Source organism: Salvia hispanica, chromosome 3, assembly GCF_023119035.1.
Source record: "Salvia hispanica cultivar TCC Black 2014 chromosome 3, UniMelb_Shisp_WGS_1.0, whole genome shotgun sequence".
Classification (NCBI taxonomy): Eukaryota; Viridiplantae; Streptophyta; class Magnoliopsida; order Lamiales; family Lamiaceae; genus Salvia; species Salvia hispanica.
In genome coordinates, this window is record NC_062967.1 from 8,121,125 (window position 1) to 8,135,245 (window position 14,121).

General features: G+C 33.0%; 3 protein-coding genes across 3 annotated transcripts; all 3 read left to right on the forward strand.

The window, feature by feature from the left end:
- The first annotated feature begins 3,760 nt into the window (after positions 1-3,760).
- On the forward strand, positions 3,761-5,746 carry LOC125215058 (cytochrome P450 94C1). The gene has a single exon (XM_048116360.1). The coding sequence runs from the start codon at positions 3,852-3,854 to the stop codon at positions 5,292-5,294; it is 1,443 nt and encodes a 480-aa protein (XP_047972317.1). The 5' UTR covers positions 3,761-3,851; the 3' UTR covers positions 5,295-5,746.
- Positions 5,747-9,916: 4,170 nt separating this feature from the next.
- Positions 9,917-11,140, forward strand: LOC125216289 (60S acidic ribosomal protein P2A-like). The gene is made up of 3 exons (XM_048117962.1): positions 9,917-10,128; positions 10,671-10,885; positions 10,954-11,140. The coding sequence occupies exons 1-3, from the start codon at positions 10,041-10,043 to the stop codon at positions 10,984-10,986; spliced, it is 336 nt and encodes a 111-aa protein (XP_047973919.1). The 5' UTR covers positions 9,917-10,040; the 3' UTR covers positions 10,987-11,140.
- A 950-nt stretch (positions 11,141-12,090) lies between these two features.
- LOC125215727 (60S acidic ribosomal protein P2B-like) lies at positions 12,091-13,820 on the forward strand. The gene is made up of 3 exons (XM_048117253.1): positions 12,091-12,347; positions 13,258-13,487; positions 13,593-13,820. Exons 1-3 carry the CDS (start codon positions 12,260-12,262, stop codon positions 13,620-13,622), a joined length of 348 nt encoding a protein of 115 aa, XP_047973210.1. The 5' UTR covers positions 12,091-12,259; the 3' UTR covers positions 13,623-13,820.
- Positions 13,821-14,121: the final 301 nt, after the last annotated feature.

The window sequence follows — 14,121 nt, forward strand, 5'->3', positions numbered from 1 at the left end:
ATTTAATTTAGTTTAATTTGTTTTAATTCCAATCTGTGTATGGTAATTAATATGGTTCAATTTATTGTGGAACATTGAAAAATAAATTTTAGTGTGTCAAAGTTGAACACAATAGCGTTCATTATTCGAACCAGACTGTTTTATTTCGTTGTAGCATGTAGATAATGTGTTATTAAAATACTTATGATAGAATAATTGTAAGTTAAATAGACAATTCCTAGCTGGACAAATTATATAGTTGAAACCAAGAAAAATAATGAACGAAATAGAAGAATTGTAAGTTACAAGAAGAAACACTCTTCTATCATTCCGGTATGGTATATTTAATTTGTCCTGTTAGCTAACTTGATGAAGTTCGGAGATTAAACCGGCTATGTATCTAGCCAAAGCTATATGAAAAGTGTGAAAATACATATATTTTTTTAATATATGTATTTTACTTTTGAAATCACATCCACACCCAATAGCGATTACGGTCAACTGAAAGACCGAGATCGTTGTCGAAGACGAAAGGCTTTTAACAACCTTTAGACGTTTCCAACCGATTATAGTTAATTTTGGTGGCTTGAAAAATATTGGCATTGGACTCATGTGAACACTTTACCAAACATGACTTGCAAAACGTTAGTGACAGTAGTCTCTATTAGGCATGGGCACATTTTGATTTGCAATAAAAGTCGAATTTGTTTTAATAGACGTCATTATTAAGAAATTATATCATGGGATTTTATTTAATATAAGACGAATTATATTTGAATTAATTATAGTATCATCACCGGGTCCATATATTGGATTCACACGTAGCATATCCGGGTGTGTTTGGTGAGATTTTTATTGCTAATAAATTAATAATCGGTAATGTGCTAAAAAAATTCTAAACTTAATTTTGTATATTTATTTTAAATTATATGTAAATTATGAAATTTTGATTTCGGTGCTAACATATATAATTATATAAGACTTAGTTACGTGGCACTATCAATCTCTAACAAAAATAACGTAAGATTGTGTGCCAAATGAAATTTTTTATGTGGTATAATATCACTTTGATTTACGTCTATAATGTAACATTGTTTTTATTGATCCGATAAAAACACATAAATAAGTTATCAAACAATTTTATTGCCGGAATCTTGATCAATTTTAAAGTCATAACAAATCAATAATTCGTCCAGAACCAAATTACCCCATGCATTATTAATTTTACTACAATATTATTATAATTATGATTATTAAATTCCGACTGGCCGATGACGTCGACATGATTCTAGCAATATTGACACACATGCTATCCAAGAACGAATAGTTGATTAATGTAAGTTTGAATTAATTAATATATACTAATAAGTATGATATTTAGATTGACAAATGTTGATTCAAAAGTTATCTAGAAAATCCGATTGTCGCATGCTGTCTAAATTATTTTGCTTACTGAAATTTTCAAAGTATATTAAAAAGAATTAAAATTAGCTTCCACTATACTCGGAGGGCTAAATCAATTTTCAACAAGTTGATTTTTTATTTTCTAATATCCACTAAATTCGTATTGGTTGACTATGACTTGGGAATTAAATATTTCATGTGTAGAGTCGAATTAAACAACATATTTTCAAGCAAATTGATGGGAATAAAATTTCATGCTTACAAAATATTTCATGGTTATATATAATTTCCTTAATTATTGAGCCATATATTTATAAAAATATAGCGAACACATATAGAGGGCTCAGGGGCTTGAACCCCTACCAAACTTATTTTTGTAATTTTTTTATATGATATTTATATTTATTCAAATTTCTTATAAATTGTTATGCAAAAGTGGCTATAATTATCTGAACAAACTAAAAATATTGTATTATCAAGTAAAATTTAAAATACACAATTCCTATATAAAAATTTCAAACTTAAATTTGAAATATATGCCGAATTTGTATTTATTGCCTCAGGGTGAGGCAGTATTACTTTATATGATGTCTTAATTCTAGGTGGTTGGAATTGGTATAACGAGCTTTGTGTATATAACAATTTAAAGATTGTTCCTATAATAGTTCAAACTCTAAAAAGGGATATCATAATAAGGAGTATTTTTCAAATCTTAAAAATTGATGTGTGTGTATATAATTCAGTATATATACCTCAAGTTTTCTAGTCAAGCAGCATCCATGAATAAAACAACGAAACATAATGTATCGATGGTCAAAAACTCGAGTTTTGACCAACCCTTTTTTTCTAAAATTATTTGGAAAGTAGTCTAGAATTCTTTAGAAATTATGAAATTAAAAAAATGAGCCTCCAAATTCAAGGCCAACCTCCTATTTGGACTGGCAATCTAAAACGTGGTCACCTTGTGTGACAATTCAAAAAAGGACTATATATATTATTAACAATTAACAATACCATGAATAGTTAAGTTTACAATTGATCTTGATGTCGTTCACCTAAACAACGCCTATATTTTTACTCAAAGCAAGGATTAATATCTCATTTGTTTTTAATTACTATACAAATCCACATAACTCATTTAATTATAATCTTCTTTTAATTACCAATTATTGTCATTAATTGGCTCATCATCACATGAATTATTGTTAGAGAACAACTCTTTTGTGCTCGACTAATTCATTCATGCCAAAAGAGATGACGATTACCTGTTTTAATTAACACTTGATCACTTCAATTAAAACTTCATTTAAACGAAAATGAGTAACTTACATATGCCACTCACGACACATAACTAACTAGTCCAAAATTATACAAGTAAAAAATGAGACTATTTTATTCTAATTTTAACATACTTATTTAACCTAGTGTTAAAGTAGTTGAGTTAGTGCTTGAGAGAGAACAAAGAATAAAACTAATGGTAAGAGTAGTTGAGTTACTAGTAGTACTTATTATTACTCAAACCTTACTAACATTTTCTGAAGAGAAACGTTAGTAGTTCCTTATTATATCGCGATCTTACATGTACATTAAACAAAGATGTTAATCTGGTCACCCCACCAAATTTGAACACAATCCTATTTGAGTTACAAGTTAACTAAATTTTATGAAATTATAAAATTTCAATCATAATCTTAAATATGTGGGTTTCAGACTAATCCAACAACTAACAAGAAAGTTCACATATAACCTATCTAATGCATAATAATGAAAACTAGTCATATTAATAAAACTTAATACTTATATATAAAATGGAAGATTAATATTTTGCTTAGATATTTATCTCATAAAAATAATTATTGAAATGTTAAATTAGTCATCAAGTAATGCGAATAATAAGTCAATAACTGCACTTAGATCCAAATCATTGGATCAATCCTATTTGAATTGCATACTAATTAGATTGTGATTTTATCAATTTAGAAATTTACAAACCTAACCTTATATATAATATAAATAGAAAATATGTAATCAACAGCTAATTAAGATATGATTTATATCCCAAAAATTTCGTGTTAAGTTTATTAAACTAAATGATTATCACACGCATACAACACATCGACACCTATTTGCATCTATGTAAGTGAACCCACATTCTACGCTGTCTTTTAACACGCGTTTTTTGTGCCAATTTCTTCGTGCCTTTTCCCTATTTTCCAAAAAATCGACCACTCTCCTAATTCCCACTTTCAGCTGTCAAATAACTGCAAAATCATCCCAAAAAATCCAACCCACCACTAATAAAATTATTTAAATATTCATTTCAATATTTTAATTAATGATTTCAAAACCAGCCCACAATTTCCCCACACAACCGAACAATATATATTCACATCCATCTCGCCTCTCACCTTCCCATCATCAAAATTCAAACACACTCACACCACTCTCTCTCTCTCTAGAATCCATCAATGGAGTTGCTGCAGCTCGGTCTCGCCTCCCTCCTCTTCCTCCTCTCCGCCGCCATGGTTTTTGTAGCGCGGATGAAGCCGTATTGCGCCTGCGAAACTTGCCAAACTTTCCTCACTTCGCGGTGGACGCTGAGGTACAACAATTTATGCGATTGGTACACCCACCTCCTCGCCGAATCCCCCACCGGAACGATCCACGTTCACGTCCTCGGCAACGTGATCACCGCCAATCCGGCTAATGTCGAGCACATGCTGAAGACGAATTTCGTCAATTATCCCAAGGGGAAGCAGTTCTCCGCGATTTTGGGAGATCTCCTCGGCCGCGGCATCTTCAACGTCGACGGCGATCTCTGGCGGTTCCAGCGCAAAATGGCGAGCCTCGAGCTTGGGAGTGTGTCGGTGAGATCCTACGCGTTCGATATCGTGAGCTCCGAGATCGAATCGAGGCTCGTTCCGATTCTCCGATCGGGATCCGATTTCGATCTGCAGGATATTTTCCGGCGATTCTCCTTCGACAGCATATGCCGATTCTCCTTCGGATCGGATCCGGAGTGCTTAATTCCGTCGCTTCCGGCGAGCGATTTCGCGGCGGCGTTCGATCTCGCGTCGAGGCTCTCGGCGGAGAGAGCCGTCGCGACGTCGCCGATTGTGTGGAGGATGAAGCGGTTTTTTAATCTCGGATCCGAGAAGAGGTTGAAGCAAGCGATTAGATCCGTCCACGGACTCGCGGAGGAGGTGATTAGGCACAAGCGCGAGCACGGCGGCGGCGGAGATCTCCTTTCGAGATTCATGGCGACCACCGACGACGACGTCTTTTTACGAGACATCGTCGTCAGTTTCCTCCTCGCCGGCCGCGACACGGTGGCGTCGGCGCTCACCACCTTCTTCTGGCTGCTCAGCCGGAACCCCTCCGCCGTCGAATCGATCCGCGAGGAGTGCGACCGCGTGATGGGGGAGTCGAGAGACGAGGGCGCCACGTTCTCGGAGCTCCGGGAGATGCACCACCTGCACGCGGCGGTGCACGAGAGCATGCGCCTCTTCCCGCCGGTGCAATTCGATTCGAAATTCTGCGAAAACGACGACGTTTTGCCCGACGGCACTCTTGTCTCGAGGGGAACTAGGGTTACATACCATCCGTATGCGATGGGGCGAATGGAGCGGATTTGGGGGGAAGACCGGCTCGAATTTGACCCGAGTAGATGGCTCGAAAACGGAGTTTTCAAGCAGGAAGACCCGTTTAAGTACCCGGTTTTTCAGGGCGGGGTTAGGGTTTGTTTGGGCAAGGAGATGGCGTTGGTGGAAATGAAGGCGGTCGCGCTCTCTCTAATACGAAGGTTCGACATTCATGTGACCGGGTCGGGTCAAGGTCCAAAGTTCATGCCCGGTTTGACCGCCACTCTGCGTGGTGGCCTACCCGCAATTGTTCAGGAGCGGAAGCATTAGGATTTGAAAAAATATATATGCTTCCACTTCAGATTTGGACGTACACAACTCGTGTGTGTACAAAACGACCACGTTTTTCACGTGGGAACTGCGGCCGAGCCGCCGAGGGGACGATCGGTAGGCAATAGTTATGGTTCGTGTCTTCGGGCAGTCCGACATAGCACACACCATATGTTTGTACTATACATATGGCGTGGCGTTTGAGTATTCGTAACTTGTCTTTGTATTATATGCCAGTATACGCCACATGTATAAGAAAAGATCGTTTTCGCGAGTACTAAAAGAAGAGAATTGTAATTAATTAGAATATGGTTCATAGTTCATACAATGTGAAATCAGATTCACATAGTGGATACAATAAATTGGACATTGTATTATTTGTTTATTAAGGTAGGACCACACATTATAATCAATTAGATAAGCCAAATAGACCAACGTGAAGTGTTTCGTCACACTATATGATTTTATTTTTGTAATTAATTAGTATTGTGTCTATTTCATGAACATGTATTACTTGGGGTCATTGTCAAATAATTTATTCTGTTTATAACTAGTATAAAAGGCTTGGAGTCGTTACATGCACATACATAATAACTCAATTATAAGTTATAAAAACATTTCACTTTGGAATATATTGATACCTACTTGTCGTAAGATACAATGGACTTATCTTGAAAATTATGTCTCCTCCATTTGGACTTTATGCAGATGTATTAAGTTTATTCGATGATTAATTTAATTAAAATCCTATATATCTACCTACATAATTTAGATAGTGTTTCACATGCATTACCGCCCAATGTTTCTGTTAATAATTATTAATTGATTAATTACTATACCATTTTCATGTCGACAAGCATACATATATAATCCAATAAATTAACTAACAAATGTATAAATAACCTTGTTTTATTTTTTATTTAATTTGTTTTTTTCTGCCTAATTTTGCTAGGCAAAGAGCCATGCACGTCGACGTATTACTTTTTCATGAATAATTAATTAACAGTGTCGTGTTCAAATTACTTGGATATTTGTATCCCACATATTTAACTTATTATTTATATTTTAGTCTCTTTAAAATATTACTTTGCTACATCAAGTCATTTTTAAATGCCGTTTATCAGTTTGCAGTTGTCTATCTTATAATTTTATTTAATTAAATTAAGGCTGAGTAATCAAGTACGCAAATTAGTCAACTCAAATATAAATTTTAATACACCGCCGCCCATGCCCACTTTCACACATATATTAATTTATTTTTTAGTATAAACGATCGTTGATATTAAGCAAGTTCATTCCGATAATATAATATTATGAAACAATTAGATCGATTGTTCCAACTTCAAGGTCAAGGCCATTATGTGTAATTATGTGTATATGTGTATTCAAATCATGGGGTTGTGGAATCCATATGCAATTCTATCTTATCTTATTTTATCAATTATTTGTATAATTGTATGTATAGACAAGGTAAATAAGTAGTACTATTAAAAATTGATGTTGCATGTTAAAGGGATCGACTATAGAAATTGTCAAGGGTAATTTCTTATGTTAATTAATTTAGAGAAATCTGAAGTAAAAACCCTATACTAGTTTTTTCTTCCTCTTGCATTATCTACGTACGGTTTCACATAATTAACTAATTAATTAGATAACTTGGGGTCCTTCATCAACAATATATTATACGAGTACATATAAAAATATTTGCATAATAGATAAAGGGATAGATCGAGCTTTATTATGTCATAGAAAGGGATGCATACACTTTGTTTAATCAACTTCATAAATTGATTTAATGACATTTTTAAACCGTTCATACTTAACTGATTCATATATTAAGTCCATTTGGCAACTAGTGTTTCCTCAATGGGACAACGTCTATATATGTTGTATATTAGAATCTCTAACAAAATAAAGTGTCGCAATTTATATTAGAATACTCCTAGTTCTCTACAATTTCCTCCAAATTCATTATGATTCCGTGGGATAAATTAGAGAACATGCCAATAGATGCAACATATATATTGTGCAAAATTCACCGTCTAATTGTTGTTCGAAGAAGAAAACATCCAAACATAGTTATAAAAGAAATACTAATTATTTATATATTTTCTTGTGAGTGTGGACAGCTACACTGGCTCCATAATTTTATTGCACATATTATAACATTAAAACACACCTCAAATATAATGTCTACTCTATTTACTACACCATATATATACCTATTCTCTAAGTTTAATTATTGCAGTGAATAAAATAATGATCCAATTAATCATGCGCACGATCAAGAATCTTTATCTAGCACACTTAGACCTAATCACCTCTAGCCAATAGAAATGCAGCCTCTAGATTTAGAATCGAAAAATGTGCATTAACCAAAGGTAGCACATTTGCCAAGTCACGAGATTAGACACCACTAATTACGCCACAAACTAATGACTAAAGCATTAACCAACACAAAATATATTAACGAAATTCTACTTTTTTTGTATAATAGTCTGCAGAAAACTGCCGCATGTCTTAATATTCGACACACTCATAGATTTTGGCGTCGATGGTGTTCGATTGTCGGTTGATTGATCATGTTTTTAACTAAAACTTGTCATCTTAGATTTGTCTTTTTTTGGAGGGGATGTGTGTAATTAATCAGCTATCTTACAGCTTTGATTACAATTAATCACCCATGTGATATGATGTTAGCTTCTACATAGGTGTGTGTGTCTCAAATCTAGTGTTACTTCACGTGAATGTTAATTTTTTTTTTAAATATAGTCCAAATTCAACATGATTAAAGTTGTGGAAGAAGGCTTGGGTTGTGATGAAGATGATCTTAGGGAGGTTTGCGTCCTAGCTATCCCTCTATTTGGAATATATGATAGATGAGCTCAACAATATCAGAAAATAGACAAAGGGTCTTTCCAAATATGATAGATGAGCTCAACGATATCAGAAAATGGACAGGGGGCCTGAATGACGATAAATGAGGGGCTCATCTTCACTCGGTTTATATGCTAATTGGTTAAAAGTAATTATTGTTAGAACTAAAAGTCATAATGTATTCGAATAAATAGTTGTGGTTTAAAGAGATGGTTGTTCTTACTACAAGATACTTCATCTTTATTCGGTTCGATTATACTCAAACAAAGTTTATGGGTATGAATTAGAAAAATAAGAGTACGATGTTACAATGAACCATATGCATACATATTACATAGTAAGCAGTGTTAGGGCTTGAGACCCTACCAATTATTATATTTTTTTCTATTTTAAAATATGTGAAAATAATTATAAAAAACTTTAATATTTATCAAACCGAAATTTATAAAATTATTATGAACTAATTGCGCATCTATCAATATTTTGGCTACTCCCATGTCCCATCACTTGAAATAACTACCTATACATGCTAGTATTATCTTCAGAAAATAAAGGTTACTACTTAATGTCATTCTTTAGAAAATATTAAAACAACAAAGCATAATGCAATAAAATATAAGTAATTTTCTCAGCCCAGCCCAACTCACTTGGATTGAGCTCAGATTTATGAAAAAAGCCCAGTCAATTATTTCCATGCTTGAAAAATAAAATATGTATTTTGAGAATGATTACGACGACTGCTATCTGAGAGATAATTTAGCTAATCAAATTATACTTTACAAAATAAATTTTAGTTTATGATATTGAGTTAATTGATTTAATTAGGGATTTACTATTGTTAATTGATTTATCGCTATCTAAACTGACAAACATTAGTCAAAATATGAAAAAACTTGGTGTCGTAAGAAAAAAAAATCGTTGTAATTTAGAAAGGACGACTTAGATATATACCTAATTAATCTACATTGAAAAATCAAAATGTTAAAAGGAAAAAGAATCGTATTCCAAGTATATCCTTTAATTAAAATATATCTCCAAAATTTAGTTTCGCGCACGCCAGTATATTTCACACTCCGGACAAATTTTATAGTAGCAAATTATCATTATCTTAAATGTGGAAAATAAAATTGGGCTGCTACCTCATCATATATTTAGTTGAAAAAAATTGTGAAAATTACAAACTTCTTAATTTACAATTCAGATTTTATTAAAATGTGGGACTGACCAATTTCCGTGAAATTACAAACTTTGAAAATTTTCATGATTTATTTGACAATTTATCCTAAAAAAATAGGGATATTATGACACAAAAATATTATGGCAAAATGTCATTTTCCTTGCTTATATTATGTAAAATTATTGAGATGTATCATTATATGTAATTATGGCTGAAGATCGTGAGTATACAATAAGGAAAAAGGAAAGATACCTAAAATCTTATATTGCCAATGGAATACATTTAATTAAGCTAATTATTTTAAGAATTAAACACAATATGGAAAAAAGAAAAGAATATCTAAAATCGTATATTGCCCTAAATTTAATTAAGCTAATTATTTTAAGAATCAAACGATGCACCAAATACAAAAAGGAATGGAAAAAAGAGGGGAAAGAATACCTAAAATTGAACATTGTTTATTAAATATATTTAATTAAGGAAATTATTTTAAGAATTAAACGAGCCCCAAAAATAGCCCAACCAAAAAGCTCAATCAAATTATTAAACCCTAAACCATAGAATTCTATAAATTCTCAACTCAGAAGGGTAAAATTTTCTTAACCAAAGAATTCAAGGGTAATTCTTGTGAGTAATTCTGAAATTACTCGCTCTTCTTTTTCCTCCGTTTATTGAATTTGATTTTGAGAAATATGAAGATCGTTGCTGCTTATTTGTTGGCTGTGTTGGGCGGCAACGCCTCTCCCTCCGCCGAGGATATTTCCAACATTCTCGCCTCAGGTTCATACATACTCTCTTCGCATACATGTTTAATCATTGAAATGTGTGAAATTGAATGTTTCCCCTTGGAAATTGAGTTAATTTAGTGTAATTTGTATATGCTTCTGGAATTGTTTATGTTTGTGTATGTTGACACGTTTTTTTTGAAATTCTGAGTGTTGATCATTAGGTTTGTTTCACGAAATTCTAAGTTGATTTTATATTCATCAAGATTTTTAGTTTTATCTTACTGATCGGTGATACGCAAGTGTCATTGAACATTGTTATTGATGTAAACCATAATTTTAGCTTTCTTTTATTATTATTTGTACTGTTTATAGAGTAGGAAGAAATTTCTTAGTTGCATAAACACTCATCAAGGTTTATAGTTACTGTTTCACTTTTCCTACTTATGATTAAACAAAAATGATCCTAGATCTGTGCAAGTGTTAATTTGCATTATTAATTCTGTAAAAGATTGATTTCATATGATGAAATTTTTGAATGAAAGTATTATAGTTATGCCCTGTTTCCCATTCACTGTGATGTTGTTTGTGTTTCAGTTGGAGCTGAGTGCGATCAGGAAAGAGTTCAACTCCTCTTGTCTCAAGTTGCTGGCAAAGATATGACTGAGTTGATTGCTGCAGGGAGGGAGAAATTGTCTACTGTACCCTCAGGAGGTGGTGCAGTTGCTGTTGCTGTCGCTGCACCTGCTGCTGGTGCACCCGCAGCAGCTGCTGAGGCGAAGAAAGAAGAGAAAGAGGAATCTGATGAAGAGGTATGCTGTCAACCTGATGCATATGCTATATCCTATGCGCCCGAACTAATTATTTGTTTCTTTTGCAGGATATGGTGTTCAGTCTCTTCGACGACGAATAAGAAGAAATTTTGTTTTAGTTTTAGATGCTGCTTGAATGACAGCCATTTTGCACACTCAATATGTGTTACATACTACTACTACTTTGTTTTGGATTTTAATTGCTTTGAATCATGTCATTTACTACATACTAATATAGTGGTATCATTTTTTGAATTACGATGCTTGTTTGTGTTTAATTATCATTTAATCTGCAGACTATGAAGAAAGAACAAATTTTTCAATTTCTAGTCATTGTGTTCATACCCCCTAAAATTACTAACATGAAACAAAAATCACTTTGAAAATTTAAAAATCTCGCCACATCAGATCCCATAATAATTCAAACCAATTTGGATCTTGAAATAATAGTATGAATTAAAATATATCTGAATTCTTTGAATGTCCGATTTTTTTTGTCACGATAAAGTCACGCAAATGGAAAATATCATAAGAAGTGGAGTAGTATAATTTTATAAAAATTCGAAATTTTCGATTCAATTTATTATTATTGTTATTTTGGAAATATTAAAAAATGCTACCCTCATAAGTAGTAGGAAAATTTTCATGATTTATTTGACAATTTATCCTAAAAAAGTTAGGAATACTATGACACAAAAATATTATGGAAAAATGTCATTTTCCTTACTTATATTTATATTATGCATACAAAATAATTGAGATATATTATTATATGTAATTATGGTGGAAGATACCTAAAATTTCAACCAAAATTTCAAACACATGTAATACAATAAGGAAAAAGGAAAGATACTTAAATCGGTATATTGCCTATTAAATACATTTAATTAAGCTAATTATGTTAAGAATTAAACACAATAAGGAAAAAAAGGAAAGAATATCTAAAATCGTATATTGCCTTACCTTTAATAAAGCTAAATATTTTAAGAATCACACGAGGCACCAAATTGGCAAATAATACAAAAAGGAAATAAAAGAGAGGAAAGCATACCTAAAAAGTATATTGCCGATTAAATACATTTAATTAAGGAAATTATATTAAGAACTAAACGAGGCCCCGATGCCGAATAGGCTAATATAAAAGAGAAAACTAGGAAAGAATATCTAAATTGGTAAATTGCCGTTTAAATACCTTTAATTTAGGTAATTATGAATTAAACGAGGCCCCGAAATTAGCCCAAGCAAAGAATTTCTATAAATTCTGAACTCAGAAGGGTAAATCTCTAAACGGAAGAATTGAAGGGTAATTCCTCGGAGTAATTCTCAGAATTAGTTCTTCTTTTTCCGCCGTTTATTGATTTTGGTTTGAGAGATATGAAGATCGTTGCTGCTTATTTGCTGGCTGTGTTGGGCGGCAACACCTCCCCCTCCGCCGATGATATTTCCAACATCCTCGCCTCAGGTTCATACATACTCTCTTCGCATAAATACTTATTTAACTCTTCTTTCTTGTTCAATCATTGTATTGTGTGAAATCGAATGTTTCCCCCACAAAATTAAGTAATATCTGCTCCTGGAATTGTTTACATTTGCTTGTTTGTGTTTAGAATTTTGAATTTTGTGTGTATTCGCGCGTTTTTATTGTTTACAATCGTAATTGGGGAAATTCCGAGGGTTGATCATTAGGTTTGTTTCACAGAATTCTAATTTACTGGAATTTTTGTCTTACTTATCGGTGTATGCATATGAAATTGAATATCGTTATTGATGTAAACCACGATTTTTGTTTTCTTTTAATGTTTATGGAGTAGGAAGAAATTTCCTGCTTGTAAATCTGCATTGCTAAATAATTGTAGTTAGGGTTGTTTTCATGAATTCTTAGTTGCATTTACATTCATCAAGGTTTTTAGTTACTGTGTATTTTTCAGTGTATAGGCTATTTTACTTGAAGTTGTCTTACAAGTCCATATTTGCAAGTAAAATCGAACTATTTTTCGTCTTATTACTGTTTCACATATGACTTTCCGTGTGTATGTGAAATTGTTCAATCTGGTGATTTATTATTTGACACTTATCCTTTTTATAGATTAGGAATTAAGTTGAATGGTAGTAGTAATTTGGTTTGTTTCATGGTATTTTTATACTGTTTCACTTTTCCTATTTATGAAGTAGTAGTAAATAAGGCTCCAGAAATTTCCTGCTTATGATATCAAGATCTATGCAAATGTTAATTTGCATTACTAAACAAGTGCAGTATTGTTTCTATAAAAGATTGATTTCATATGATTAAATTTTCGAATGACAGTCTATTATAGTTATATGCTCTGTTTTGCATTTACTGGGACGCTGTTCTAATACTAGCCGTGTTTCAGTTGGAGCTGAGTGCGATCAGGAAAGGGTTCAACTCCTTTTGTCTCAAGTTGCTGGCAAAGATATCACCGAGTTGATTGCAGCTGGGAGGGAGAAATTGGCTAACGTACCCTCAGGAGGTGGTGCAGTTGCTGTCGCTGCACCTGCTGGAGGTGGCGGTGGTGCACCTGCAGCAGCAGCTGAGGCGAAGAAAGAAGAGAAGGTGGAAGAGAAAGAGGAGTCTGATGGAGAGGTAAGCTGTCGAACTTGGATACTTTGTCCGTCTGTCTTGATGCATATGGTATATCCTACGTGCTTGAATTGGAGGACGTGAACTAATTATTTGTTTCGTTTGCAGGATATGGTGTTCGGTCTCTTTGACGACTAAGAAATTTGTGAACAATGAAGAAATTTAGTTTTAGTTTTAGCTGGAGAAGATTTTGCTGCTTGAATGAGGGCCTTTTGCACAGTGAAGATAATACATTAGTAAGTACTTTGTTTTGAATTTCAATTACTTAGAATGATTCATTTGCACAATGAAGTTAATACTAATATCAATATAGTAGTAGTATGGATTTTTGAAGTACGATGGTTGTTTGTGTATGTGTTTAATTCTTGATGTATTTTAATTTTTTCCTATTTTCGTTATACGAAAAATGATGATTTCGTCTGCATACGGCATACCATATACGAGACGAATAAAGAACGAATATCTTAATTTCTAATCATTTTCTTTACACCCCCTAATAACAGACCTTTTAAAAAAGTTAAAAGCTAGCCAGGTATGATCTTTTCATATTTCATTTATGTTCGAATACTGAATTAGACTTTTTTATATTTCAAACCAAATTTAATTTTGAAAGAATATAAATTGAAGTAGATCTGAA